Source organism: Pteropus vampyrus, unplaced genomic scaffold (genome assembly GCF_000151845.1).
Source record: "Pteropus vampyrus isolate Shadow unplaced genomic scaffold, Pvam_2.0 Scaffold378, whole genome shotgun sequence".
Classification (NCBI taxonomy): domain Eukaryota; kingdom Metazoa; phylum Chordata; class Mammalia; order Chiroptera; family Pteropodidae; genus Pteropus; species Pteropus vampyrus.
Window position 1 is genome coordinate 449626 of NW_011889159.1, and position 25325 is coordinate 474950.

General features: G+C 48.8%; 3 protein-coding genes and 1 pseudogene across 8 annotated transcripts; all 4 read left to right on the plus strand.

Moving 5' to 3' along the window:
- PRRT1 (proline rich transmembrane protein 1) lies at window positions 1–3565 on the plus strand. Its single transcript, XM_011379800.1, has 4 exons — window positions 1–19; window positions 962–1500; window positions 2098–2283; window positions 2431–3565. Exons 1-4 carry the CDS (start codon window positions 1–3, stop codon window positions 2605–2607), a joined length of 921 nt encoding a protein of 306 aa, XP_011378102.1. The 3' UTR covers window positions 2608–3565.
- Window positions 3566–7019: 3454 nt separating this feature from the next.
- Window positions 7020–7138, plus strand: LOC111731472 (annotated as a pseudogene).
- Window positions 7139–13678: 6540 nt separating this feature from the next.
- On the plus strand, window positions 13679–15231 carry FKBPL (FK506 binding protein like). 4 transcript variants are annotated; one of them, XM_011379801.2, is made up of 2 exons: window positions 13679–13799; window positions 14110–15231. In XM_011379801.2, exon 2 carries the CDS (start codon window positions 14170–14172, stop codon window positions 15205–15207), a length of 1038 nt encoding a protein of 345 aa, XP_011378103.1. In that variant the 5' UTR covers window positions 13679–13799; window positions 14110–14169; the 3' UTR covers window positions 15208–15231. The 4 variants fall into 4 exon arrangements, with proteins under 4 accessions (XP_011378103.1, XP_011378104.1, XP_023378846.1 ...); XM_011379802.2 differs by having other exon boundaries at window positions 13688–13825; XM_023523078.1 differs by lacking the exon at window positions 13679–13799 and adding an exon at window positions 13809–13897.
- A 522-nt stretch (window positions 15232–15753) lies between these two features.
- On the plus strand, window positions 15754–25325 carry ATF6B (activating transcription factor 6 beta). 3 transcript variants are annotated; one of them, XM_011379805.2, is made up of 18 exons: window positions 15754–15896; window positions 16269–16348; window positions 16492–16570; window positions 16818–16909; window positions 17415–17550; window positions 20222–20307; window positions 20448–20580; window positions 20663–20794; window positions 20942–21075; window positions 21742–21927; window positions 22014–22105; window positions 22547–22723; window positions 22905–23012; window positions 23202–23283; window positions 23490–23560; window positions 23784–23895; window positions 24035–24119; window positions 24642–25325. In XM_011379805.2, the coding sequence occupies exons 1-18, from the start codon at window positions 15815–15817 to the stop codon at window positions 24869–24871; spliced, it is 2097 nt and encodes a 698-aa protein (XP_011378107.1). In that variant the 5' UTR covers window positions 15754–15814; the 3' UTR covers window positions 24872–25325. The 3 variants fall into 3 exon arrangements, with proteins under 3 accessions (XP_011378107.1, XP_011378106.1, XP_023378845.1); XM_011379804.2 differs by having other exon boundaries at window positions 15765–15905; XM_023523077.1 differs by having other exon boundaries at window positions 15765–15905; window positions 23493–23560.

Below are 25325 nucleotides of genomic sequence, written 5' to 3' on the forward strand. Positions count from 1 at the left end.
ATGTCATCGGAAAAGTCAGGTAAAAAAATACACAACAAAACCTCCCATCCTCTTTACGGTCTTCTGACTCTCCCGCCCACCCTCGGTTGCAACCCTCTCCATTATCCCTCCCTAATCGGTGGTTCTGTTTCATTCCCTTTCTGTCCAGCTTTCAACTACCCCCTAAATCCCCCTCCTCTTACTATATCCCTTCCTTCTCTTCTTTTCCTCCTTCCAGTTTCAGCCTCTGCCCCCTGCCAACAACGTGGGCAGTGGGGGGAGGGGGGAGGGGGTTGGGACCGTTGAGGTAGTCAGGGAAGTACTAGAGTAAATTAGCATCAGCCAGGTACCTCAGGGATAGCATCATTGGGAGTAACAGATGGACAGATGACTCTCACTGGCATGGAGACATCCAGTGGGGAAATATGGAGACATGATCAGATGGGGGTTGTCAGGAGAGTAAAATCCAGCACATCCTTCTTTATCAGCCCTAAAAGAAGTACTGAGATTCCCAGAGAGGCTAGGACAACCCCTCGCCTGTGAAGGAATGGCAGAGTGGAACATGTTACCCTACCTGTGTTTATACAACTGTTGAATTGAGTACATGTTAACACAGGGTTGCTTGTCTACCCATGTGCTCACGCAGAACTAGCTCAGGCAATCCCAAAAGCAGCCATATGCCATAGGAAATTGCGTCTGCTGGTGAAAGCTGTGTGCACCTTGCTGAAGAAGAAGGGAGAGGAACAGAGGAGAGTTGTGACCTCAAAACTAGATTGAAAGACAGAAGTTGGGGGGGGAGGCACAGATGGCCTAGAAACAACCCCTCCCCTGCCCCAAGAATGAGATGGTTTCTCACCCATTTCCTCTCTGTCTCTCCCATTATCTATCTCCATCCCTGACCCTCTATGTCTCCCCCTAACCCTCCTTATCTCATCGCTGTCTGATCTCTCCCTGTACCTTCTTTTCTGCTAACTGCCGCCAGGCCTCCCAGACTCAGTCCCCCACACTTCTCCACCACCGTACAATGCCCCCCAGCCACCGGCCGAAACCCCCACCCTGCCCCCGCAGGCGGCCCCCTCCTCGCACCACCACCACCACCACCACTACCACCAGTCTGGCACCGCCACCCTCCCGCGCTTAGGAGCGGGCGGCCTGGCTTCTTCCGGGGCCACAGCTCAGCGTGGTCCCTCATCTTCTGCCACTCTGCCTCGGCCCCCACATCACGCCCCGCCCGGCCCGGCCTCGGGGGCCCCCCCACCCGGCTGCGCTACCTTGCCCCGCATGCCACCCGACCCTTACCTGCAGGAGACTCGCTTCGAAGGCCCACTGCCACCGCCTCCGCCCGCCGCCGCTGCCCCGCCTCCACCGGCTACCTCTCATACTGCCCAGGCCCCGGGCTTCGTGGTGCCCACGCATACTGGGGCAGTAGGCACGCTGCCCCTGGGGGGCTACGTGGCACCTGGCTACCCCTTACAGCTGCAGCCTTGCACTGCCTACGTGCCAGTCTACCCCGTGGGCACGGTAAGTACGAGACAACAGGAACCTGGGAGGAGGGGGAGGGCCCAGTGGAGCAGGTCCTGGAACCGGGGAGACACTGAGGACTGGTGGGATAGAGAAAGGGGGCCAGGGGACCAGGTGGTGTTGGCAGGTGGGTAAGGCCTAGAGAGAGGAGGGACGGGGGGAAGGCTTGGGAATGGGGGCAGTGGTGTCTGGCAGTCAGCTAGAGTCAGTGATCATAGCCTGAGAGGGGGAACAGAGCGAACGAGAGAGAAGAAACCTGGGACTGGGTGAGTAAGAGAGGCCAGGTAGGTATCTGGAGAGTGAAAAACAAGGTCCGAAGTGAGGCCAGGGCAGCACTGATGGGGCCATACCTTGGGGAAGGGAGTGTGGAGACCTCCAAAAAATATATATAGGGTTATTGACAGCAATGAAGGGAGGAGAGGGATCTAGGTGGAATTTACGGGTGTTCTGGAAGGGTAGTGGATGATCAGGTTCTTTGAGAAGCAATGCACAAGCACTGTGCTTTAAAAACTGCTCTCCCAAATGCGGGACATTGTGGGGCTCCGAGAGGGCTAGAGTGACGTCTTCTCCTCTTCTCCTCCGACCTTTCTTCCACAGCCCTATGCAGGCGGTACCCCGGGGGGAACCGGAGTAACCCCCACGCTCCCCCCGCCGCCCCAGGGCCCGGGTCTGGCCCTGCTGGAGCCCAGGCGTCCGCCGCACGACTACATGCCCATCGCGGTGCTGACCACTATCTGCTGCTTCTGGCCTACGGGCATCATCGCCATCTTCAAGGCAGTGCAGGTGTGTGTGTGAGGGGGAGGTGTTTAGGAAGGAGACTGGCTCGGTTTTTCTTATTCCCTGAGAGTGCTGGACGTTCTGAGGAGTATCTTAGAGGGAGGCTGAGGCGTGCAGCTCTCTGATCTGCTTTCCTCCATCCCTTCCCGGCAGGTGCGCACCGCCTTGGCTCGCGGAGACATGGTGTCAGCGGAGATCGCTTCGCGCGAGGCCCGGAACTTCTCCTTCATCTCCCTGGCCGTGGGCATCGCAGCCATGGTGTTGTGTACCATCCTCACGGTAGTTATTATCATTGCCGCGCAGCACCACGACAACTACTGGGATCCGTAAGGACGCCCCCGGCCCGGCCCCACCCTGCTCCCCTCGACCTCCCAAGTGCGTTCTTCAGTAACGCCGCGGATCCAACGGGCGCCCTGCACACTCGTTCTTGGGGCTACCGGACTTCGATACATCCTAAACTTGGCCTCCGCGGAACCTCTCGCCTTGTGGGCACGCTCCGAATCCAGTTCCTCAGGAACCCCGCCAAAGCTCACACTCCCAAGGACGCCGCTTTCCTGGATCCCAGGCAAATTCCAGGCCCCCAATAACTCCAGACCCCCACTCCCTCTAAATGCATTGCCTCCAGGGGAAATTCCTTGGTTCTCTGCTTGGCAACCTGGAGATCGAGTGCCCAAAGCCCGCCTCTTCTATAGGTTCAGCCCCGGCTCTGACAAAACCCCTCCTTCAGGTCGGCAGGCTCCGCCTTCTTTATCTCCTTGAGGGGTGACTCAGCCCGGTGATTGGGTTTCTGGCGCCAGGCCCAGACCAACAGACCCCTCCCCTTCTCCCCGCGCAAGGACCGAGCACCCGGGCGGCCAAGCTCCCACGCTCACTCGCGTTTCTTGTTGGTACAATTTTGCATCTCCTACACCCAGGCCTCCGCCGATTTTCTTGCTAATCCCAGAACCTCTATTTTTGTTTTATTTTGGAATGAGATTTGGGAGGTTCCCAGTTTAGAACGCTTCACCCTGGGATGAAGATTACATCCCTGTTCTCTGTAAATACTTCCATCTCTCCCAACCCCTGGGCAGCCGGGCAGAAGGGAACGCAGGGTACCGACCTCCCAATGTTGGGAGGGAGCTGGCCTGCTCCCCGCTTCCCTAGGCAGTCCCCACTTTGTTCTGATATGTGCGCGTGTGTGAATTTCTGAAAGACAATATTAAAGAATCTAAGTGGATTTATTACCGCAGCTTCAAAGACCGCAGCTTTGCAGAGATGCTGCACTTTTGGTTCCCCCTTACACCTTCCCTCACTCATTTCCCTTGGGGTGGGAGGAGGGGAAAGGGAAGAAAAATGACAGACAAAAGTGGGAGGAGACAGATTTCCAGGAAACCCGAGAGACACCCAAAAATGGTGGGGGAGGGGGGGCTCCCTTGGATCCTACGAAGGAAGACTTTGGGGTCCATTCTCAGTGGGAAATTATTTTCCCAGCACATCTCTTCCACTTCCTACCACACTGGGCTTAGAGATTTCGAATGGGAGGGAGACCTAGGGATCTATCTCCAGAACTTCAGGAAGTCAGGAGGAAAGAAGGGGGCAGGCCATTCTGAAGAAGTTGGCCAGAGATAGGGTGGCAGGGGCAGGGAAAAGATGCCAATTGCCAACAGCTATTCCTACCTGGGGGCTGGAGGGTGGCAGTGAATTAGAGCCCTGAGTGGTGTGTTGTACTAGTATAGGGAAGGCAAAAGGAGCAGAGAGCTGTGGGAGCCTGTCTCAGTCTCTTCCAGCTGCTATTAAAAAAGTACCACTGGCAAGGTGGCTTAAACAACAGAAATTTATTTCTCACAGTTCTGGAGGCTGGAAGTCTGGGATCAGGGTGCTAGCACCATCAGGTGGAGGCCCTCTTCTGGGTTGCAGACTTTTTATTGTATCCTCACATGGCAGAAGGGGCTAGGGAGCTCTGTGTGGTCTCTTTCATAAGAGCACAAATCCCATTTATGAGGGCTCTACCCTCATGACCTAAGCACCTGCCAAAGGCGCCACCTCCTAATACCGTCACTGCACGTTAGGATGTCAACATAAGAATTTGGGGGGAACACAAACATTCAGACCACCGCAGAGCTCCATTGAGGAAGTCTATAGTCTCTTCAAATTCAGCTGGAGCTAGTTGCCCTCTCCTATCCTGAGATCAGACAGGAGGCCTCTTGTGCAGGGAGGGGCACAAGCTGTAGACTTGGTATCTTCCGTTGTACACCTATAAGACAGGGTCCTATCTTGAATTCATGCATTCATATAACATGCGGATACCATGCAGGATGCTAGTGAGACATCTGCCAAGACAGCAGATGTGAACATTGACCTTATGGAGTTAATAATCTAGAAGGAAAGCCATGCACCATGATAGCAGACATGGGAAGAGGATGGGATGGGGTCTGGAAATCATGGGTTCTCCTTTGGACATTTCAGGTTGAATGTGCCTTCCTCACCAAACTTCTTGAAAAAAGAATTCACATTTGCAACCTCTTCTTCCTCACCACCTACTCATTTTTCCCCTAAGTAGAGAGTATTGTTGTCACTGATGTGTCTGTGTCTGTACCCACTTTTCCTTAATCCTTTGAACTATGCTTCCATTCTCTACTCTACTGAAACTGCTCTCTCAAATAGTGCCCAATGATCAGAAGTTACCAGAAGCCAAAATCGATGGCATTTTCACAGTACTCTGCCTTCTGAACCTTCTCACATTTGTCCCTAGATCCTGGATTCCTTATTCCCCCAGGGTTCAGGGACATGTCATCTCTCACCTTCTACCTCCACACACACCTCTAATCATGTGCCCCCTCCCTTTTTCTCCTCCCTTCTCCTATTTGCATATTTCTGGATTTTTTCCTTCTTTGAGACTTTCCCTTGAAAATCTCATCCACTCCAAACTCAGACATCATTTCTAATGCTTCTCTACTGTAGACTGGATGCTTGTGTTCCCCAGAAATTCATATGTTGAAACCTGATCCCTAGTGTGATGAGGGGGGCCTTTGGGAGGTGCTTAGGTCATGAGGGTGGACGATCATGAATGGGATTAGTGGCCTTTATAAAGCAACCCCAGAGAGCTCCCTTGCCCCTTCCTCAATGTGAGGACATAGCTAGCAGACAGCAGTCCATGAAGCAGAAGTGTCTCTGACCAGACAACGAATCTGCTGGTGCCTTGATCTTGGACTTCCCAGCCTCCAGAACTGTGAGAAATAAATTTCTATTTTTTATAAGCCACCCAATTTATGGCATTTTGTTACAGCAGACCGAGTTGACTAAGACATTACCCAACTTATGCATTTATATGCAGACATTCTTCCAGGGCCTGTGACACGGTGTGTGGACAGACCGTGCTGCTGGTTCTCTATACTCAGCATGTTCCAAACCAAACTGATGAAGTGCCACTGAAAACCTGCTTCCTTGTTTCTATTAATGACACCATTTTCCCAGCACCCTTATCTGAAAACTTGATGCTTCAGTCAATTCTACCATCACAATATTTTCTGAATCTGTAACATTTCCCCAGCCCTTGTCATTTTTCAATGACCTCATCTAGGATTATTGCAACAGCTCCCCTAACAGAAGAAGGTCTCCCTACTTCCTACCTCTCCCTACTCCAAGTCTCCCTCAACACTGCTGTCAGGCTATTCTCCCTACACACATAAATCCTCTCCTGACACTGCTCAAAGGGCCTTCAAGATTCTCTATTGCTTACTCAATTGTTCGCAAAATTTTAATCTGGCTTTCAATCCCTTTCAATATTTAAAATCATTCAGCTTTCTCTCTTTAACCTAATCTTCAACCAAACTGCATTATTCATCATTTCCATCTCCAGGCCTTTGCCCAGCTCTTCTCAAATCTTAGACCTCTTTAACCGCCACCTATTATAAACCAAATCATTTGCTGCTTCTCATGTGTTTCAGACCACCTCTAAGCCCTTGCTCAGGATGTTCTTCCCCACTTCACATCTGCTTCTCCACTTGTTCAAAATTTACCTATCCTTTAAGGCCCAGATGAATTCACCCCCTCACTCCAGCAAGAATGAATCTCTCTCTGCTATAGGTTGGACTAGAGCAGTGGGTTTCTAAACAGAGCGTCAGGTGTTCCTTGGAGCAATGATTCTCAGCCCCGGGGAGCATTTAAAAATCCCAAAGCCCTGTTTGCATCTAGGCCAATTAAATCAGAATCTCTGGGGATTATACTCAGGCATCAATATTTTTTAAGACATCCTCAGATGATTCCCCTGGGCACCCAAGGCTGGGAATCACAGGTTTAGAGGCACTTCAGAGACCACCAAAAAGGAGAGTAGAGGCCAAAAGGTGTGGCTTCAACCAGAGTACCTACAATGTATCGGGTCTAAAATCTACCAATAATTCATGTTATCTGCATTTTTCCCCCATCTCTCCCCACCTGAGATTTTGATGTGCTTACCTTACCTTGTGAAGAAAGGAGACAAATCTGGATTATCTCTGGTTTTCAGATTCTTATGAGATAAAACCTCTTTGAATTCAATTAAATTGAAAGGAATTTGGTGGAGGAGGAAGTGATTGAAAATAACTTCTTCCAGATCTCTTCACCTCACTCAGACTCCTCCCTCAGGAAGCATATTCCAATTTGAGCTTCCTTTCGCCTTACCTCAACTCCTTCTCAGAACGTGGTGCCTTTGGCTCTTCGACCCCTATCAACAAAGATTCTGTCATCCAAGAGAGGTGCTCTGGCCCCCTCTAAAATCTACTTGGGTCTAGGGCCATGCCAGCCTGAACAAGCCTGATCCCGTATGATCTCGGAAGCTAAGCAGGGTTGGGCCTGGTTAGTACATGGATGGGAGACCACCTAGTAAGATCAGGTGCTGTAGGCGTAAAAAATAAAAAAAATAAGGGATTGTAAGCTGACAAGGTCCTTACAATCTATGAGGTCACCAAGAGTTGCCTCGCCTAAAAAAATAAAAAATAAAATAAAATAAAAATAAAATCTACTTGGGAGCTCTGATTCCCCATGATTCATTTTGGGTCACCACTCCCCTTCATTCATGAAAATTTAGTACCTACAATGTTTTTCTCTCTACCCAACCACTCCCAGTGTCAAATCTTTGACTTGGTTGGCACCAATAACTGCCACCCCTTCAAAATCTTCAGTCTTTTCATATCACCCCTTCCTCTGCCCAGAATCCCCATCCCAAAAGCTCTTCAACCCCACCCAGACCTCCCATTCACTGACTCTCATGCTTCTTTGGTGTTTCATCCCCTCAGTTTTTCACTTTCCTCATTACCCAGTGTAGATCCCCAGATTCTCAATGCTGTAATCACCTCTCAGCCCTTGCCCTGTATTCTTAGCCCCTCTTCTTCCAACATATTTTATCCCTGGTTAGGTCCAACTCTGCCTGCTCCACACTTGCACCCAACAGCTGAATATATCTGGGGAAAAACGCAATCATACTGACTGGTCTCACTTCTTGTGGGCTCTCAGCAGTCAGTTCACATTCCCCATTTCTGAGACCACAATTTCACAAGATGACAAGCTTTGTTCTTATTTCAGTAAGAAAATAGAAACTTTCAGAAGAGAACTTCCTCATGATCCCATCTCCAAATCTGCCACTCTGCATCTCTACCATATTCACTGCCTTCCCCTTGTAACTGCAGAGGTCTAACCTGTTCCCAGCCCAATCCCATCTGTCCACTGAGATTCTATCCATCTCAACTGCTCAGAAATGGGACTCTCGAAAGTATCCCCTTTCTCTCCTTCATAATCAGTTTTCCCATTTTTACTGAAACATTCACATAAACATACTCTACTAACATAGCTCATCTTTGAGAAGAGAAAGAAATCTCATTTACTACTCACCTATGTAGTAAAAGCACAATATTCAGAAGAGCGGTTACCCTTTGGTGGGAGGGGAATTCTGATAGAGAGGGATACACAGGGAGCTTCAACAATAACTGGAAGATTTTATTTCTTAATCTTCATGATGTTCATTTCATTACTTTGTAATATACATGAGCCAAGGTTGAGAGACCCTGGACTAGACCCATTTGCAACATTTCACACAGTTGATCTCTCCTTCCTCCTTGAAATTCTTTATTCACTTCAAATACTTTCTGAATTCAACTAAAGAAAGTCTTCCCTAGTCCCTTATTCGCTGCTCCTTCCATCTTCATCAGTAGCTCTTCTAGACTCCTAAGTATTAGAGGGCCCTGGGACACTCTGTCCTTGGCTCTCTCCTCTATCCTAACCAAACTCCCATGACTAGCCCCTGAACTAGATTTTCTGCTTCCATTTTTGACTCATATAGTCTTTCCACCATGCAGAAACCAGAGTGATCTTTTAAATTATCAATTCTCCATCACACTTAGAATGAAATCCAAACCCTTGCTTTGGCCTGTGAAGCCTACTTAGTCTTGTTCCTACCTACCTCTCTGACTTCATCCCCTCCCACTCTTCCCCATCCTTCCTCTGCCTAACCCACCTGGCCCCCTTGCTATTCTAGTTGCTATGAATTTAGCATAAAAATCTAATTCCTTCCTACCTTAGGGCCTTTGTGCTCCTGTTTTTCTCTCTCTCTGGACACTCTTCCTTCAGATATGTGTGTCTGCTCCCTTACATTATTTATGTCTGCACAAAAACTGCCTCCACAAGGAGGCTTTCATCCTCACTTGATTAAAAACAGCACCACACACACCAGGGGGGCATTTTGTAGCCTGCTTCGTTGTGTTCATAGCACTTGTTACTGCCTGATATTATATTTTCTTTCTTTCCCTCCCCACTGCCCCGATTTTCTTTTCTGATGTACTTATTTATCTAATACCTCCTGGTTGTGCAGAACTGACATTATATTTTACTGACTGATTATTATTGCCTATTATCTTCACTTGAATATAAGCTACAAGAGATCTAGGGCTTTTTTCCACTGCCTTATTTCCAGAACCTAGAACAATGCCTGGCACAGAGGAGGCCCTCAATAAGAACCTGTTGAATAAGTAGCTCATGGAGTTGTGTGAGGAGAAAATGAGGTGACATACATGAGGCATTTAGCACAATGCCCACTACTGTGGTCATCACTAGTCAGGGCTTGGAAAGAGCAGTTCTCATCTGCATTTTGGTGGTTGCTGGATGGGGTTGGGAGGGTTGGGGATATGGGTGAAGGTGGGGGATGGGATTAAGAGATACAAATTGGTAATTACAAAATAGTCATGGGGATGAAGAGTATAGCATGGGGAATATAGTCAGTAATATTGTAATAACTATGTATGGTGTCAGAAAGTTATAGAACTTTCTAAATTATATAAGTGTCTATTCACTGTGTTGTACACCTGAAACTAATATAATACTGTATGTCAACTGTAATTGAAAATAAAAAATATATTTAAAAAAAAGAGCAGCTCTCATCATTAACATTCACTGTTAAAGGCTGCCTTTCACTGCCTCGTCCTGCCTGAAAACCTTGCCTGTAAGGGAAGCACAAGGAAAATGCTTTAGAAGCGTATAGGAGAAACAATTTTGACATAAATCCCAACAGAACTAAAAGCCACAGAAACACCAAAGCTAAACAGAAGGAGAAATTTATGTAGCCTTTGGAAAGCTAGAATTTTTGTCTCCCATCCTGATGCTAAATGGTAGAGAGCAAGTGCAGCATGTGGTTCCATATGGTGAGTATGGAATGCAGGGGGATGTGAGGGTGTCAAAACTTCCAGCCAGCTGAATGCCTGGTGACAAGGCAGCATGAATGGGCATTGGAATGCTCCGGAAAGCTGAGCTTGACAAGCCAGAGATGAATAATCTGGTTGAAAAGTGGCATTCCTTTCTTTATAGTTCCTGCCTTGTTGGCTTCTTCCACCTGTAGTAAGTCCCTTCAATCACAGCAAGGCTCAACCCTCTGAACTCCTTTTCAAATCACCCCCAGCTGGACATAACTTCCATGTCACTTATCACTTTTGCCTTTGTATCTGAAGCTTGGTTAACTATGACTCTTTACCCTTATTTGACTACTGATGGGGATCTTTGTATTAATCTCCATGTTTCATTGAAAAATTCTAAGTATTCAGTAAGGATTATTGAATGACTAAGAAAAGAACCTTACCTCACCCATTTAAAGGGCAAATATCCTATACTCTGTGTGTGTGTAGACAACATGAAACAACCACCAGCTCGCATGAAAATTCAGTACCCACTATTACTTCACACCAGCTTTTGAACCTCTCCCTGGTTCTGCCATCAGATTAGATCTTTAATGATGCAAAACGATGCCCTTAGAGATAGGCTAAAGAGAGTAGCAGAATATGGCCAGATCCTCTGAGCCACCTTGGAAGGAAGGGACTCAGAAAGAAAGAAGGAAAGAAGTGACTACTGGTGGGTTGTAAAATAATTATTTACAGGTAAATCCTCAGAAACTTGTCAGATATGGGTGTTTCCCTCAGACCAATCATCAGCAAGGTATTAAGTGCCCCCTATGATGACTTGGAAGAGGGAAGAATTGTTCCAGAATGGGGTTCATCTTCCATAATCGCAGCTAGCAGAATCATTGACCCCCCTCCCTCAAGTCCTTCTATTCTCCCAGATGCCTTTGACTTCCTTAACCCAGAATCTCCCATAATCTCATTCCCTTTCCAGAGGTTCCTGTGTGCTCCGCCCTCAGTCCCTCTCACCTGAAGCTGGGGAAATGTCTTAGGCACAAGTTAAGTCATGTCCCAGTTGCATCCATATATTTTGATGTTAGTGAGGTTAGTCCCTGAGACACTAAAGGAAAAGAGGGAGCAGAGGACACTTGTAGTGCGAGGGTGGAATTGAATCCAGTAACTTGGGGAAGAAGGTTCCTTTTCATCTCTTCCTCTCAAAGCTGCTCTTCCATTTCATTCTCATATTTTTAGGAAAAAGAGAGGAGAGAGAGACTCCTTGCTCACCCCCCAATTTGATCCTCTGTCTCAACAAGTAAGCAATTTTTCATGTGTCATCTTCATCTTGTGTCTTCCTCAGATCCCATGTTCTTTAGCCAGGCCTGGGGATATCATCCTCCTGGCTTGTTTCTTTCCTTTTTCCTGATTCCTTGGTGACTATTCCCAGAGAGCTGAGCCCCAGCATCATGAGACTCAAGGGGCAGGGAACTGGGAGAGAGCAAGCAGTGTGAGTCAGTCAATATTCATGCAGTGACACTTTGAGGGAGAGCCTATGCTTTTTCCCACACCTTGGCCCCTTCCTAGTCCTGTGTTTCTCAAGCTGAGACCTGGGGAATCTACAGATTCATGGATGTCTCCTCTAGGGACTTCTGAGTCCTCTTATAAAACTTAAATTTTGTCTGATAGCATTGTATGGTGTCAGATGGTTGCTGGACTTAGCATGGTGATCACTTCTTTAGGAATATAAATGTGGAATAAATATGGTGTACAGCTGAGACTAATATAATATTGTATGTTAGCTATATTTTAATAATAAATCTTTTTTAAAACTTAAATTTCATGTTATAATTTTGATGGGTCATCCTTTAAAAAATAAAAATATTCAAATATTCATTCTGGATGATTTGGATTACTTTTTTTTTTTTAGAAATTTTAGTGCCTATGTTTGTGTTTGTTTTTCTAGTCACAATGGTGATGAGGGATCACCTAGACAAAGCTGACCAGTTAATTCAGTGTTTCTCAATACAGGGTTCTATAGGTGTGTTCTCAGAGGTTCAGTTCTAACTCATTCTTTAGATGTCAACAAAAATGTCTCATCCTCAGGGAATAGTCCCTCATTCCCCATTCATTCTCATAGCATCTCACACTTCTACATAGCGCTCACTGTAATTGTTTATTCTCCTTGGCCAGACTTTAAGTTCCATGAGAGCAGGTACTGTGTCTGTCTCATTTACTTATGTATCCCTAGTTCCTAGCGTGCTGCCTAGAACATAGCAGGTGTTCAATAAATATTTGTTGAATGAATGAGATGAAACACAGAAGAAACAGCGACAAGTTCCCCACACTGTGAAGTATGTTGGAAACAAAACACACACACACACACACACACAAAAATACTATAAAAGAACATTTCAAAGCAATACACTTGTACCAGAGTACACTTTCTTTTAATTAAATGAAGCTGATCTTAGAAGGGTCATTGGAGTGGCCCTCTCAGTTAAGACACACATAATACAAATTAGCAATCTTTGTCCAGGAATTAGGTTGTAATCAAACCTTTTGTGACATCTTTCCCAAAAATCTCTGAAATAGAAAGTGGAAGAGGGAGGGAGAAAAAAATGAATTAATTTTCAATAGGAACCCAGAGATTCCAAGAATCAGAGTATTTAGCCAGAAGGGGAAGGGGTGGTAGTATACTCAGGTTACTCTGGCACAGAACCCAAAAGAAAACTCAGAGAAAAGAAGTCTAGGTTAGTGAGTCTCAACACAAAACAGAGAGTGGACTGTTCTGACACACATCTGTAGATAATGAGCCTACCTTTCCTCCTGGTTGTCCTGGCATGGTCCTTGTAGTCTGGGACACAATGGTAGGGCATTAAAGAGCAAACTAAACGAGCTAAAGTGAGGTATGGAGAGTGGGATTCTCCTTTCCTGAAGAGCTGTGGTGGCCCAGACTGTACAGGGTGATGGACAAGCAAGGCTGCATCACAAAGGAACCTACATCTTCTATTAGAAGGACCAGTTTTTCACTGATACACTCAATGGAGCAGGTTATACCAGTTATATGCAAAATACAGGGCACGCTGAAGGAGCACAGAGCAAGGGATGAAGAGAATGGGATGTTATTCCAGAATCATGCTATTCAAAGTGTGGTCCGTGGGCCAGCATTGTTATCATCCAAGGGCTTGTTAGAAATGCAGAATCCCAGGCCCCACCCCAGACTTCCTAAATCAGAACCTGTAATTTCACAAGTTCCCCAAGTGATTTATATGCAGGTCAAAATTGTAAAGGCATGGTCTAAGATTTCTTGAGGAAGAAGAGCCTGGAAGGCAATGATGAATATAAAGGAAAAGGTAAGGAGAAACCTCAGGTGGACCCAAAGGAAATAGGGCCTGTTGAGGAGAAAGAGGCCTGAGGGTTTATCTTGGAGCACCCAGGATTTACTGGGAGAAGGAAGAGACGGTTGGCTTTGGGTGGGAGCCCCCGACACAGGGAAAAAGTGAAGAGCACAGGGCCTGAGGTCCCTAGATTAAAGGACTGACTGGTCTGCTGCCGCTATCATTCACCGCCAGCTCCACCATTCTCTACTCTATCTGCATGCGCTCCAACCACTCTTTCCAGGATTTCTCCAGACTCTCAATAATCTGGGCAGCTGGATCTCGCCTAGTTCGGTTGGATCCTGCCTAGTTCGGTTGCTAATGCCTGGAGTTTCTCGCGTGCAAGGGGAAATCACGTCACGTCCAGAAGGCGGGGTCACCAGACTTCTCCCTCCTCGCGATTGGCTGCCAGGCATCTGACAATATTGGCCATCTGGCGGGCTCTGGGCTTAGCTGTCAGTGTCTCTCCCCGCCGCGGCCCCTGGGCCCCGGGCCCTCCTATCCGCCTGCGGGAAGACTCTGAGGACAGTACTTAGTAAGCACTTAGCTTCAGAAGGAGAGGTGATCCGAATGGTCCGACTTTCGCCACCAGGCTAGGCGCTTCGGCCTCCCAGGGACTTTTTGACTCGATCGGTGTCCGTAGTTGGGGCGGCTACCCTAACCGCAGGGAATTGTGGAATTTATAGTTCTGGGTTCTGGGTGGAACCGAGGGCTGGAGCGTGACAGAAATTTTTGGAGGGAAAGAAAAATGAGGACTTTGAGAACCGGGTCCCAGGTACCAGAAAGACGGGAAAGGAGTCTAAATAAGAATCCTACCGTTAGCATTATTTCGATTTTTTTTTCAGGTGCCGACCTGAGTCTGGTCCATCCCTTTACTACCAAAACTGTTTACCCACAGTAGCCAAATGGAGATGGCACCAATCAATCCAGTGGGAGAGAAAGACACCTCTCTACCGCAACAACAATGGGATTGGAACCCCCAGAAGAACCTTGATTCAGCTCCTCGGCTTAGGCAGCATCCCCAGGAGCCTCCTACTGAAGTCCTTGAGCTGAGAGTGAGCCCAGATCCAGCCAGCCAAAGTCTAGAGAATCTTCAAGGGACTGAAAAACTGTCTGCTGGACTTGAGGAAGACTCTGATAAGTCCCACAGATCAGCCAGTGAAATGCCAGAGCCCCTCCAAGCATCTGATCTCTGGTACTGTCCGGATGGGAGCTTTGTCAAGAAGATCATAATCCGTGGCTATGGCTTGGACAAACCCAAGCTGGGCTCCCGCTGCCGAGTACTGGCTTTTGGGTCAGGGCTGCCAGAGGGGTGGACGGAGCTAACTATGGGGTTAGGCCCATGGAGGGAGGAAACTTGGGGGGAGCTCATAGAGAAATGTTTGGAGTCCATGTGTCAAGGTGAGGAGGCAGAGCTTCAGATCCCCGGGCACTCTGGCCCTCTTGTCAGGCTCACACTGGCCTCCTTCACTCAGGGCAAAGACTCCTGGGAGCTGGAGGCCAGTGAGAAGGAGGCCCTGGCCAGGCAAGAACGTACAAGGGGCACAGAATTATTTCGAGCTGGGAACCCCGAAGGGGCTGCTCGATGCTATGGACGGGCTCTTCGGCTGCTGCTGACTTTACCCCCACCTGGCTCTCCAGAACGAACTATCCTTCATGCCAACCTGGCCGCATGTCAGTTGCTGCTAGGGCAGCCCCATTTGGCAGCCCAGAATTGTGACCGGGTGTTGGAGCAGGAGCCTGGGCATTTAAAGGCCTTGTACCGAAGGGGGGTTGCCCAGGCTGCCCTTGGGAACCTGGAAAAAGCAACTGCTGACCTCAAGAAGGTTCTGGCGGTAGACCCAAAAAACCGGGCAGCCCAGGAGGAGCTGGGAAAGGTGATCTTTCAGGGTAAGAAACAGGATGCAGGGCTGGCCCAGGGTCTGCGCAAGATGTTTGGCTGATTAAAAGTTAAACCTTAAAAGAGACAGGAACCTGTGAATTGTGGTCTGTGCTGTGAGATTTGGGGGGGGGGGGGGGGGGGGGGGTAAGGAGGTGCAGAGGGAGGGTTTCAGCCCATATTCCATTCCTAGCTTTTGCCTTCCTTCCTAGAAGAGGTAACATTGGTCTCAGTGCGCCTCTTTCCCTTTTTTACCATTAAAAAACCATATGGTCATGTGTGCTACTTTATTTTTTTACAAAGGGGGGCGGTACTTATCCATTTCCGAAGATGAATAGAAGCTGTCTAAAATTTAGGACTGGCTGGGGGAGACACTGGACCTTCAAATCCTGGGAACTACATCTTCCAGGATCTTTCTCGCTGGGTCTCGTTTCGCGCATGCGCAAGATCTGCGGCCGGTTACTGTAGAAGTGCATCCTTCTGTCGTGCTCCCATTGGTCCGGCCTGTACAGCCGCCTCTTCTGTTGATTCATGTGCTCAGCACCTAGGTCTCTTACTGGTCGACAGAGTTTCCGGGACGCCCCCTTTTTTAAAGAGTCAACTGATTAGTTGGTGATGGGGAGAGGCGGGCCTTGGGAACCGTCTCATGGTTGTGGGGGGCGGGGGTAAAAATGGCGGAGCTCATGCTCCTCAGCGAGATTGCGGACCCGACGCGTTTTTTTACAGACAACTTGCTGAACCCGGAGGACTGGGGTCCGCGGAGTGAGGCCTGGGGGAGGGGAGAGGGCTGTGGCACGTTGTGCCCCTGAGGCACACAGGAAGGAAGCTGAGGCCCAAAGAGGAAGGCTGGGCAAATACGGAATCCACCTTTCGAGGGAGGGCGGAGCAGGGGGGCCCGTTGTGCTTTCGTGCGATGCGGGAATACAAGAGGCCTCCGCTCCCTGCGTAAACGTCGATTTATTCCGGGGTCGGGGAAGGAGGGGCTGAAGTTCTTTGGTTGTAACACTTTCAAGTGGGCGGGCGGTGGGTTTGGCGGAGTGGATCCAATGAGGGATGAAGTGAGGGCTGTGTGTGGGTACGTAGGCAGGGCCACCGGACTACCCCTCTGACCCTCCGCACTTGCAGACTGCACCTTGTATACCGGCCTGGATGAAGTGGCTGAGGAGCAGACGCAGCTCTTTCGTTGTCCGGAGCAGGATGTCCCGGTATTTCTACCCCAGCAGTCTTGTCTCTTATCCTTGGTGGGTGGGAGTGGTCCCAGAACCGGGACTCTTCTCCAGGCCGGAGCTCTTCTGGAGCCACCCCTTCTTTCTCACACTCCTGCCATCTAATATCCTCCCTTATTCAGTTTGGCAGCAGCATGCTGGATGTGGGGATGGATGTCAGCCTCCCTGAACCCCCATGGGACCCCCTGCCTATCTTCCCAGGTAAGATATCATTTGTGATTCTCTTATCCTTCCAGAAACTCAACTTCCCACTGTTTCCCAGAAACCGTGTAATTCCATGTGTCCTCGCACCTCCATATGAGTGTCTGTGCACTCCTCTCCCCTTTAACAGCTCATGCGTTCCTTCCCCTTTGCCCCAGTGAAGGGGTCCTCACCCATATGTCCTTGGACACTCTGGATTCTTCTCAGACTCTGCTTCCTGGTAATTTTCTAATCCCTTTTCCTTCAGATCTTCAGGTGAAGTCGGAGCCATCCTCTCCCTGCTCTTCCTCTTCTCTCAGCTCGGAATCATCACATCTCTCCACAGAGCCCTCCAGCCAGGTGAGAGAGACATCTCCCTCCTTCTACTCTATGTGGCAGGGACTCTGCTCCATTCCCTTCACCCGTGGGTGCTGAAGATTGATTTGTGTGCATGGGGGTGAGGGAGCTTTTCCTTGTATTTGTCTTTTCTTTAACATTCCCATTGGTTACATCTCCACTCTGGTTTCTAAAAGTGAAAACAATCTTTAATAGAGATATGTGGCAGCTGTGATGGGGTGGGGGAAAAAGAGTTGTCAACTGGTAAGAATTATGAAACTGTTCCTGCCCAAGTTGTCCACTCTAGGACAACATTTGAAATCGTGAGACTTTATCAACCTTCTGAGGAATAAAGTAGAAGGAGAGAACAGGGGCCAGAAAGATATTAGGGGGATACTGCGTACCATTCAAACCAGAATGTTGGATAATTGGTGGTTTGTAAGCTCTAAAGCTTTTGTTCTTGCCCTTATTCTCAACACGTCTCCTTGTTTTCTTCTTTCTGCTCCCCGGTACCCCTGCTCTCACCCAGGCCTCTGGTGTGGGGGAGGTGCTGGTTGTGAAGATAGAGTCCTTGGCACCCCCACTCTGCCTCCTGGGAGATGATTCAACACCCCCATTTGAAACCATCCATATCAATGTGGGCCCCACCTCTGATAATCCCTCAGGTAATAACAGCCTACTCCCCATCCCCTGGCTTTACCAAGGTAGAATATGTGTTCTTGTTCACATGCATGTATGTGTGGGTGTGGTGGGGGGCAGGCAGCGGGACAAGGAGGAAAAGGTAGGGAGGGTAAATGGCAGATAACCAGGAGAAAGGCCAGGAGTGGGAGGGAGAATTTCAGGAAACCACAGCAAGGGCGGCACCAAAGAGATGGATATGGTGTTTCTTTTTCTTGTTCCTAGTATCCTGTTGTGATTTAACTTCTGCTGCTTTGCAGTTTTTAAAAGCTATAGATAGTTTAGGGCATATTTTATTTGTTATTTTTTCACCGTGACATTTTATCATACAAAGTTTTAAACAAAAAAGTTGGAATACTATATGCCTAACTCCTGTGTTCTACAATTAACAGTATTTGTGCAATGTTTTAAAAATGTTATCAAGTTTATCTACTCGTGTGTTTATTCAGTAAACATTTATCGAGCCCCTACTCCATGCTAGATACTGGACAGGGTGCTGGGGATGCAAAGATGAAGAAGACATCACCACCACACTGACTTGAGAATACTGTAGTGTAGTGGTGGTAGAAAGACAAGTACCAATGAATACAGGTGTGGTAATTTTAGGATAGAAATCTTTACGGGGTGCCATGTAAGCTCATAAGAGGGGGTCATCCACTGGATTCGGGCTGGATCAACAATGTGCTACTGGAGGAAGAATTTCCTGAGCTGAGTTTTGAAGGACACATGGAAATTAGCCAGAATAATGTGGGGACGTGTGTGTGTGTGTAAGAAACCTGTATCTCGTCAGAGTAGATATGAGCAGGGAGTAGGGAATGGCAAGGAGGTGCCAAGGCTTCAGGATCAGGTGGGACCCCTGCTAAGAGCCTCTTAGCTTTTATCCTGTAGGCGGTTGGAACTCTTTGAAAAATCAAGCAGGAGAGCAGTATGATTAGGAAGATGACTCTGGTAGCAGAATGGAGGATGGATTGCAGAAAGGCAGGACTAGAGACAGGAAGAAGTGAACCAAGGAAGACGCTTATGCAGTTAATCAAGTAAGATATTAGAATGCCGAGAAGAAGGCAGAAAGAATGAAATGGAATGGATGAGTTGCAGTCACCTTCTGGGCATTGGAGAGAGGTAGGAGTTGAAGAGAGAGGATCCCTCAATTTCTGGCTAGGGCAGCCATCCAGTGGGTGATGGTACTGTTCACTGGATGGAGACTGCAAGAATGAGAGCCCTCTGCTCAGGGAGCATGATGAAGTCAGTGTTGGACACGTTTATTGTTGATTTCAAAGTACCTTCAGAATTTCCTGGCATTGCCTCTCTCATTGAACTCCAGCCGGAAGCAAGAGGGCAAGGGTGATCCGTGATACGATCCATTCATGTTTTCTTCCTGGGCCTCAGAGCAGGGCAAGGAACGATGGAGAGTGGATTTGGAGAGACAAACAGATCATATCCAGCATGTTATTAAAAGCTACAAAGAGGACACAAAATAAAGATTGTAAAGCCTTTAACAGTAAAAAGATTGTTGATGACTTTGCAAACGATAGTATTATTAGAGCCAGATACTCCTTTATGATTTGTATTTTTTGAGGGCCTGTACTTTACTCTTCACTTTGATAGGCACGAGGCATAAGACATAGTCTTTGCTTTTGGAAAGTCTCATGGAGAGTCTCATGTGTTATAACACAGGGTTAATAGCTCAAGTAGTGATCACCTCTGAGGAGGGGATCTGGGTGTTTGGTGGACAAGGAAGGGAAAGAGATTCACTTTTCACTGAATTCCCCTTTGTTCCTTTGGATTTTATATTGCCTGACTTTTACCTATTCAAAGATATAAATTGATTTGAAGTTTTAAAATAGTAATATTGGAGATCATTAAGTACCAAAATGAGTGGTATGGACCAGAGGTAGTGGCAGACTGTTGACCTTAGGGCTAAATCTGGCCGTCAGCTGAGTTTTATTTTACCTATGTGGGGCAATCAACAAGTCTTATAGATAGATTTAACAGAGGCTATGAAGGCTCAGAGGTAACTGAGGCTTTGTGATTTGGTGCCTGGGAGGCCGACAGGTGCGGGAAGGGAATTTGTGTGAAGGGACAAACAGTGAGCCCTGTATAAGTTCAGTTGACTTTAGGCAAATGGTGGGGCATAAGAATGGAAGTGACCAGCAGGGAGCTTGGGAATTAGGATCAGGGCTCAGGGGAGCAGTCAAGGGTAGAGATGCAGACTTAGCAGTTGTCGGCATGGAGATGTGTTGTGACATTGGGCCAGGAGGAGGTGAAAATCCAACAAGTTGGGAGTATGGGCCCATATGAATGCTGCAGACTCTCTGTGCTTGGGCCTCATCTATGTGAATGGATAAGGTCCATGAGGAAGAAAGAGGGTAAGCGAAAGGGCAAGGATAGCCTTGAGGAAAATTGAGCAGTGGTGAAAAAAAACAAATGAAGGAGCCCCTGAAGATGAAAGGCAGTCCTGAGTAAAGAGGTAGTAGGAGAGTCTGCAGATTAGCAGCCCCATGGCATCTCCACCTTCTGGACTGCCTGCCTAGGACCAGAATAGTTTTCTTTGTAGGAACAAGGAGAAATGACCATGTCTCTCATTTCCCAATTGTAACCCTTTTCTCCTTCAGTGTTTATCTGATATCCAGCTTTTTGTCTCATCCTGCCACCCCACAGATGTCCATACCAAGATAGAACCTGTTTCTCCATCTTCCTCCGTCAACTCTGAGGCTTCCCTGCTCTCAGCAGAGTCTCCCAACCAGGTGAGCATCAATGTCCCTCCCTCCCTCCAGGCACTACAGTGAGTTCCTTCTGACTCAGAGGAACAAGAGCTTTTTCTTCTTTAGCTTCTTCTCTTCAACACTCCTCCTGACTCACACATTTTCTGGAATGCCCTTCATAGGATTTTATAGGAGAGATACTAGAAGTGAAGACAGAGTCTCCATCCCCTCAAGAGTGTCTCCTGCAGGATGTCCCAGGCCCCCCACCTGGAGCTTTCCAGATTAGCATGAGTCCATCCCCCGATGGATCCTCAGGTATTGGGGCCTCCTAATACCTGGGCTCCCTGGCAAAAGGCCTGTAGTCCTGATAATTCTTCCTTCCTTTACCTACCTTTAGGCAAAGCCCTGCCCACCCGGAAGCCACCACTGCAGCCCAAACCTGTGGTGATAACCACTGTCCCAGTGCCACCCAGAGCTATGCCTCCCAGCACCACTGTCCTTTTGCAGCCCCTTGTCCAGCCACCCCCAGGTACTGAAGAAGGAGAGAAGGAGATGGGCTAGATTGACCTTCTAAGGGAGTTTAGAGCCACTGAGGCCCTCATGTGCTTAGGTGTGGACACAGGACCCCACTTGACTTATAGCTCTCTTGCCTCTTTCTCCTGCTCATTTGCCCCAGTGTCCCCAGTTGTCCTCATCCAAGGTGCTATTCGAGTCCAGCCTGAAGGGCCGCCCCCGCCTGCTCCACGGCCTGAAAGGAAGAGCATTGTTCCAGCTCCTATGCCTGGGAACTCCTGCCCTCCTGAAGTGGATGTAAGTATTGGGCAGGGGCAGTGCGGGGAGGAGTAGGGCTAGTAAAGGGAATGGAAGAGGAAAGTCTGTCATGGAAGAGAACTGTGGGATGAGAAGAGAAGAAAAAGCGAGGAAGCAGACCCTTAAGATGATCCCGAAGGTCAGAGTGGACCCCTGTTTATATATGAGTATCAACTTTATGTAGTTTTAGGATCCTTATTTTTGTTACCACTGCAGATGGAGAAATGGGGGTGATCTCAGTAAATCAAAGGCAGTGGAGTCATCATCTTATGGTTGTGGCCATAGTTGGAAAAGGGAAGTTGTTTCCTAGGAGGAAGCCAGTTAAACTTCTTTAATTATAGCAAGGTTAAATGTAGGACCTTAAAAAAGGAGAATTGAGAGGAAGGAAAACCAGCCAGCAAGGAGAGAAACTGAGATTTAGGAACCAGGATGGAGGAAGTTCTTCCTACAGTCTAACTTCTCTCAGCTCTGAGGAATAGGAACAGGGAGTTGCTGAGAGAAGAACCCTTTCCCTGAAATGTTTTAGTAGAGAGGAAAAACCCTTCCCCCTCTCTTGTGGAGTAAGTAAGGTCAGGAAGGCAGGAGAATGGCCCCTGTGAGCTTTGGGTAATGGTTCCCCTCTTCTACCCACCTTTCATTCCCTTTTTGATCCTCTGTGTGCCTTAGACAAAGCTGCTGAAGCGGCAGCAGCGAATGATCAAGAACCGGGAGTCCGCTTGCCAGTCCCGGAGGAAGAAGAAAGAGTACTTGCAGGGTCTGGAAGCTCGGCTGCAGGCGGTGCTGGCTGACAACCAGCAGCTGCGCCGGGAGAATGCTGCCCTCCGGCGGCGACTGGAGGTGCTGCTGGCTGAGGTGAGACATCTGTCCTTGGGGGACCAGGGGGAATAAAGGCTTCTTTGAAGGACCCACCCTCTCTTGTCTCTTCCTCTGCACCTTAGAACAGCGAGCTCAAGTTAGGGTCTGGAAACAGGAAGGTGGTCTGCATCATGGTCTTCCTGCTCTTCGTTGCCTTCAACTTCGGGCCTGTCAGGTGAGACCTGCCTTGCCTCTCCAGAACCTTCAAGGTGGAGCTCACCCTCACAGTCACCTGATTCCTGCTTTGGCACGGTCTGTTTCATTCCACGTACACACAGACAACTCTCATGTCCCTGGCACGGTGGTATATCCAGCAGTCCCTTTTTGTTCCATCATTTCTCTCACAAATGGTAGGTCCTGGGGTAGATGTTGGTGATAATGTTGATAAAAACAGACTATTAAGTGCTTCCTGAGTTCTCGGTTAAGCACTCTCCTTTCTCATATTTCCTGGCCTTAGGAGGTAGGGACCGTTCTTATTCCCATCTTACAGGTGAATGGATTCAGCCTTATAGAACAGATTGGAAGCCAGGTGGGCTGTCTGCAGAGCCCTTGTTTTTAACCAGCCTCCCAACAAAGCCAGAATTCTTCCTTGTGCTCTGTCCTTCCCTGTCCACAGCATCAGTGAGCCACCATTGGCTCCTGTCTCTCCTGGGATGAGCAGAGAGGCGCCTCGACCCCGGAGACACTTGCTAGAATTCTCAGCGCAATTGCCGGTTCATGGGGTTGAAACCCTTAAGGGTTCCCAGGGCCCTGAGGAGTCCCAGCCCAGCCCTGAAGGCTGGCCAGGTTTCAGGTGAGGAGAGGGGCCTCTGTCTTTTGGGGGTGTTGAGTGTGTTGTCTCCCCCAAAAGTACCTTTTCTTTTTGAGGGGAGCTGGAGTTGCTCTCTTGCCATCATTGCCCTTTCTGTTGATGGGGGGTGGTGGCATGCTGGGCAGCCTGCGATCATTGCCTCCTCCCCACTGCCTCACTCCAGGAACCTTACAGCCTTCACCAGGGGTGCCAAGGAACTGCTGCTAAGAGACCTGGACCAGCTCTTCCTCTCCTCTGACTGCCGGCACGTCAACCGAACTGAGTCCCTGAGGTGTGGGGGATTCACAGCTGGGATATCTTCCTTGTCATTCTGAAGCCCCTCCACGGATGGCCTGGCTGTCCTTTCTTGCTAGAGCACCAGCTCTCCTTGCCTGCTCTGCTCCCTCCTATGTGTATTGCGGGTGAGGAAAGTGGGAGCTTTGGCCTGGCATGGAGGTGTTCCCCTCTTCTGCTTCCCCAGGCTTGCTGACGAGCTGAGTGGCTGGGTGCAGCGCCACCAGAGAGGCCGGCGGAAGATCCCTCAGAGGGCCCAGGAGAGACAGGTAGGAAGGAGGGCTAGTTTAAGGAAGGCCACTTGCAGACAAGGGCTTAGTATCCTCGGGGTTTTGAGGGAGCATCTCATAGTGGAGGTTTGAGAAGTTGAGGAAGTGAAAGGGTGGGTGTGAAGTGGCATCAGCTTCCAGGGGTCGTCTGTCTCTTTCCCTTTTCCCTTCACCCTCTTCAAATCCTTAGATACTTCTCCTTCCAGAAGTCTCAGCTACAGAAGACATCGCCTCCAGTTAAGGCAGTCCCCACCCAACCCCCCGGGCCCTTAGAAAGGTGAGTCTGGGAGAGGGGTATGCTTTCTTATTCAGTGAGGTTCCACTCTAAAGAACTATGTCCCCAGGAACTATCCTGTGCTTGTCACCGTTGCCGCCACTGGCTATGCCTCCCTCATCCACTGGGGGGCTCCTGTCTTTTTTCCTCTCTTCTCCCTGCTTCCCCAGTGGGAACTGGGTACTGGGCTTAGGCCCTCCCAAATCCTGTTTCCCCACCTGCCTAGGGATTCTGTAGGCCAACTGCAGCTGTATCGCCACCCAGACCGTTCACAGCCAGAGTTCCTGGATGCGATTGACCGACGAGAAGACACATTTTATGTTGTCTCCTTCCGACGAGTGAGTTCCATCTCCTGGCCCCATCCCTGCCAGCTTGGGTGTTCTGGCATCTTGTCTTCAGGTTAAGGCTATAGAATAGCCAGGGAGCTTGTTGCCATCTTTTCCTCCACCCTCCTGTCCTCACCCCTCTATTTCCCAGGACCACTTGCTGCTCCCAGCCATCAGCCACAACAAGACCTCTCGGCCTAAGATGTCCCTGGTGATGCCTGCCATGGCCCCCAATGGTAATTCTTCCCCTACTGGGTGTGAGCAGGGGTCCTGAAATTGAGGAAGGGGGGAAGTTTCGATGGGGAGATCCAGCATGAAGAGCTGAGGGGGGAAATGGAGAGGGATGTGGGGCATTCCAGAGAGATGCTAGATTCCTGGGTAAGAAGAAGCACGAAATGGGGGGATTGGAGAACAAAATGCAAGAGACTCTGATGGGAGGAAGACAAGGTTGATGAATGTGTTTGGGTAGGTGCTGGGCAGAACGGGGTGGGCTGGGAACCTGCTAGCCTCTCACCTCATATTTTCTCTTGTTGTTCTCTCCTCTATGACCTCACACTCATGTAATTTTCTTTTCCTACCCTTTTCCCTCTCCTTTCACCAACTCCATCCCTACCCTTTCATTTAACTCCCACTGCGGATCCACCTTGTCACCGCTGCCCTTTCCTCTCTATCCATCTGCTTTTCTGCTTTTCTGCTTTTCTGGCCCCTTTTCTCTGTTTGCCTCCCCCTTCTCTTCCTTAACTCCCTACTTTGTACAGAGACGGTGTCAGGCCGGGGGGCCCCTGGGGACTATGAGGAGATGATGCAGATCGAGTGTGAGGTCATGGACACCAGGGTGATTCACATCAAGACCTCCACAGTGCCCCCTTCACTCCGAAAACAGCCGTCCTCAACCCCAGGCAATGCCACAGGTGGCCCCTTGCCAGCTTCCACAGCTGGCCAGGCCCCCCAGGCCACCCATCGGCCCCTCTACCTCAATCATCCCTGATTTCTGCCTCTCATACTGATTTAGAACTTGGGGTGGGGGAGGAATGACCAGGTGAGACTTTCTAATTTCCCTGATCCCTGGGCTTGGGCAATTGGTGAAAGGACAGGGTGTGGGGTTAAGCACTTATTTGGAGGAGGTGAGGGGGTTCACCTCTCTTTTCACCCCTTTTTGAAATATAGGGCTCTTCTCATTTTTCCAAACCCCCAGTCCCTGCTTCTTTCTTTGAGGGTATTGAGTGAGGGTAAGGTTTGGGGTGGATGGGCTCTTGATTCTTTTGCTTCTCTGTTTTGGGGGTGGAGGTGGGAATTTAGTCCCCAGGAGGGACAAGGAACATTTTTACATTTTGGAGCTTGTTACTGGGAATAAAGGAAGGGTGGTAGAGGGAGATCAGATTTATGTATGTGCATATCTTTTTTTAATTATTAAATAAACAACTTGGAGGGAGTTAAAGCAA

What these genes read in the sequence shown, in the direction of transcription:
- PRRT1 (XM_011379800.1), top strand. An exon ending in CAGTCTACCCCGTGGGCACG is followed by an intron (nt 1,501 to 2,097) that starts GTAAGTACGAGA and finishes TTTCTTCCACAG; the next exon opens with CCCTATGCAGGCGGTACCCC. An exon ending in CCATCTTCAAGGCAGTGCAG is followed by an intron (nt 2,284 to 2,430) that starts GTGTGTGTGTGA and finishes CCTTCCCGGCAG; the next exon opens with GTGCGCACCGCCTTGGCTCG.
- FKBPL (XM_011379801.2), top strand. Translation starts at nt 14,170, where the DNA reads ATGGAGATGGCACCAATCAATCCAGTGGGAGAGAAAGACACCTCTCTA.
- ATF6B (XM_011379804.2), top strand. Translation starts at nt 15,815, where the DNA reads ATGGCGGAGCTCATGCTCCTCAGCGAGATTGCGGACCCGACGCGTTTT. An exon ending in CCACAGAGCCCTCCAGCCAG is followed by an intron (nt 16,910 to 17,414) that starts GTGAGAGAGACA and finishes GCTCTCACCCAG; the next exon opens with GCCTCTGGTGTGGGGGAGGT. An exon ending in TGGAGGTGCTGCTGGCTGAG is followed by an intron (nt 21,928 to 22,013) that starts GTGAGACATCTG and finishes TCTGCACCTTAG; the next exon opens with AACAGCGAGCTCAAGTTAGG.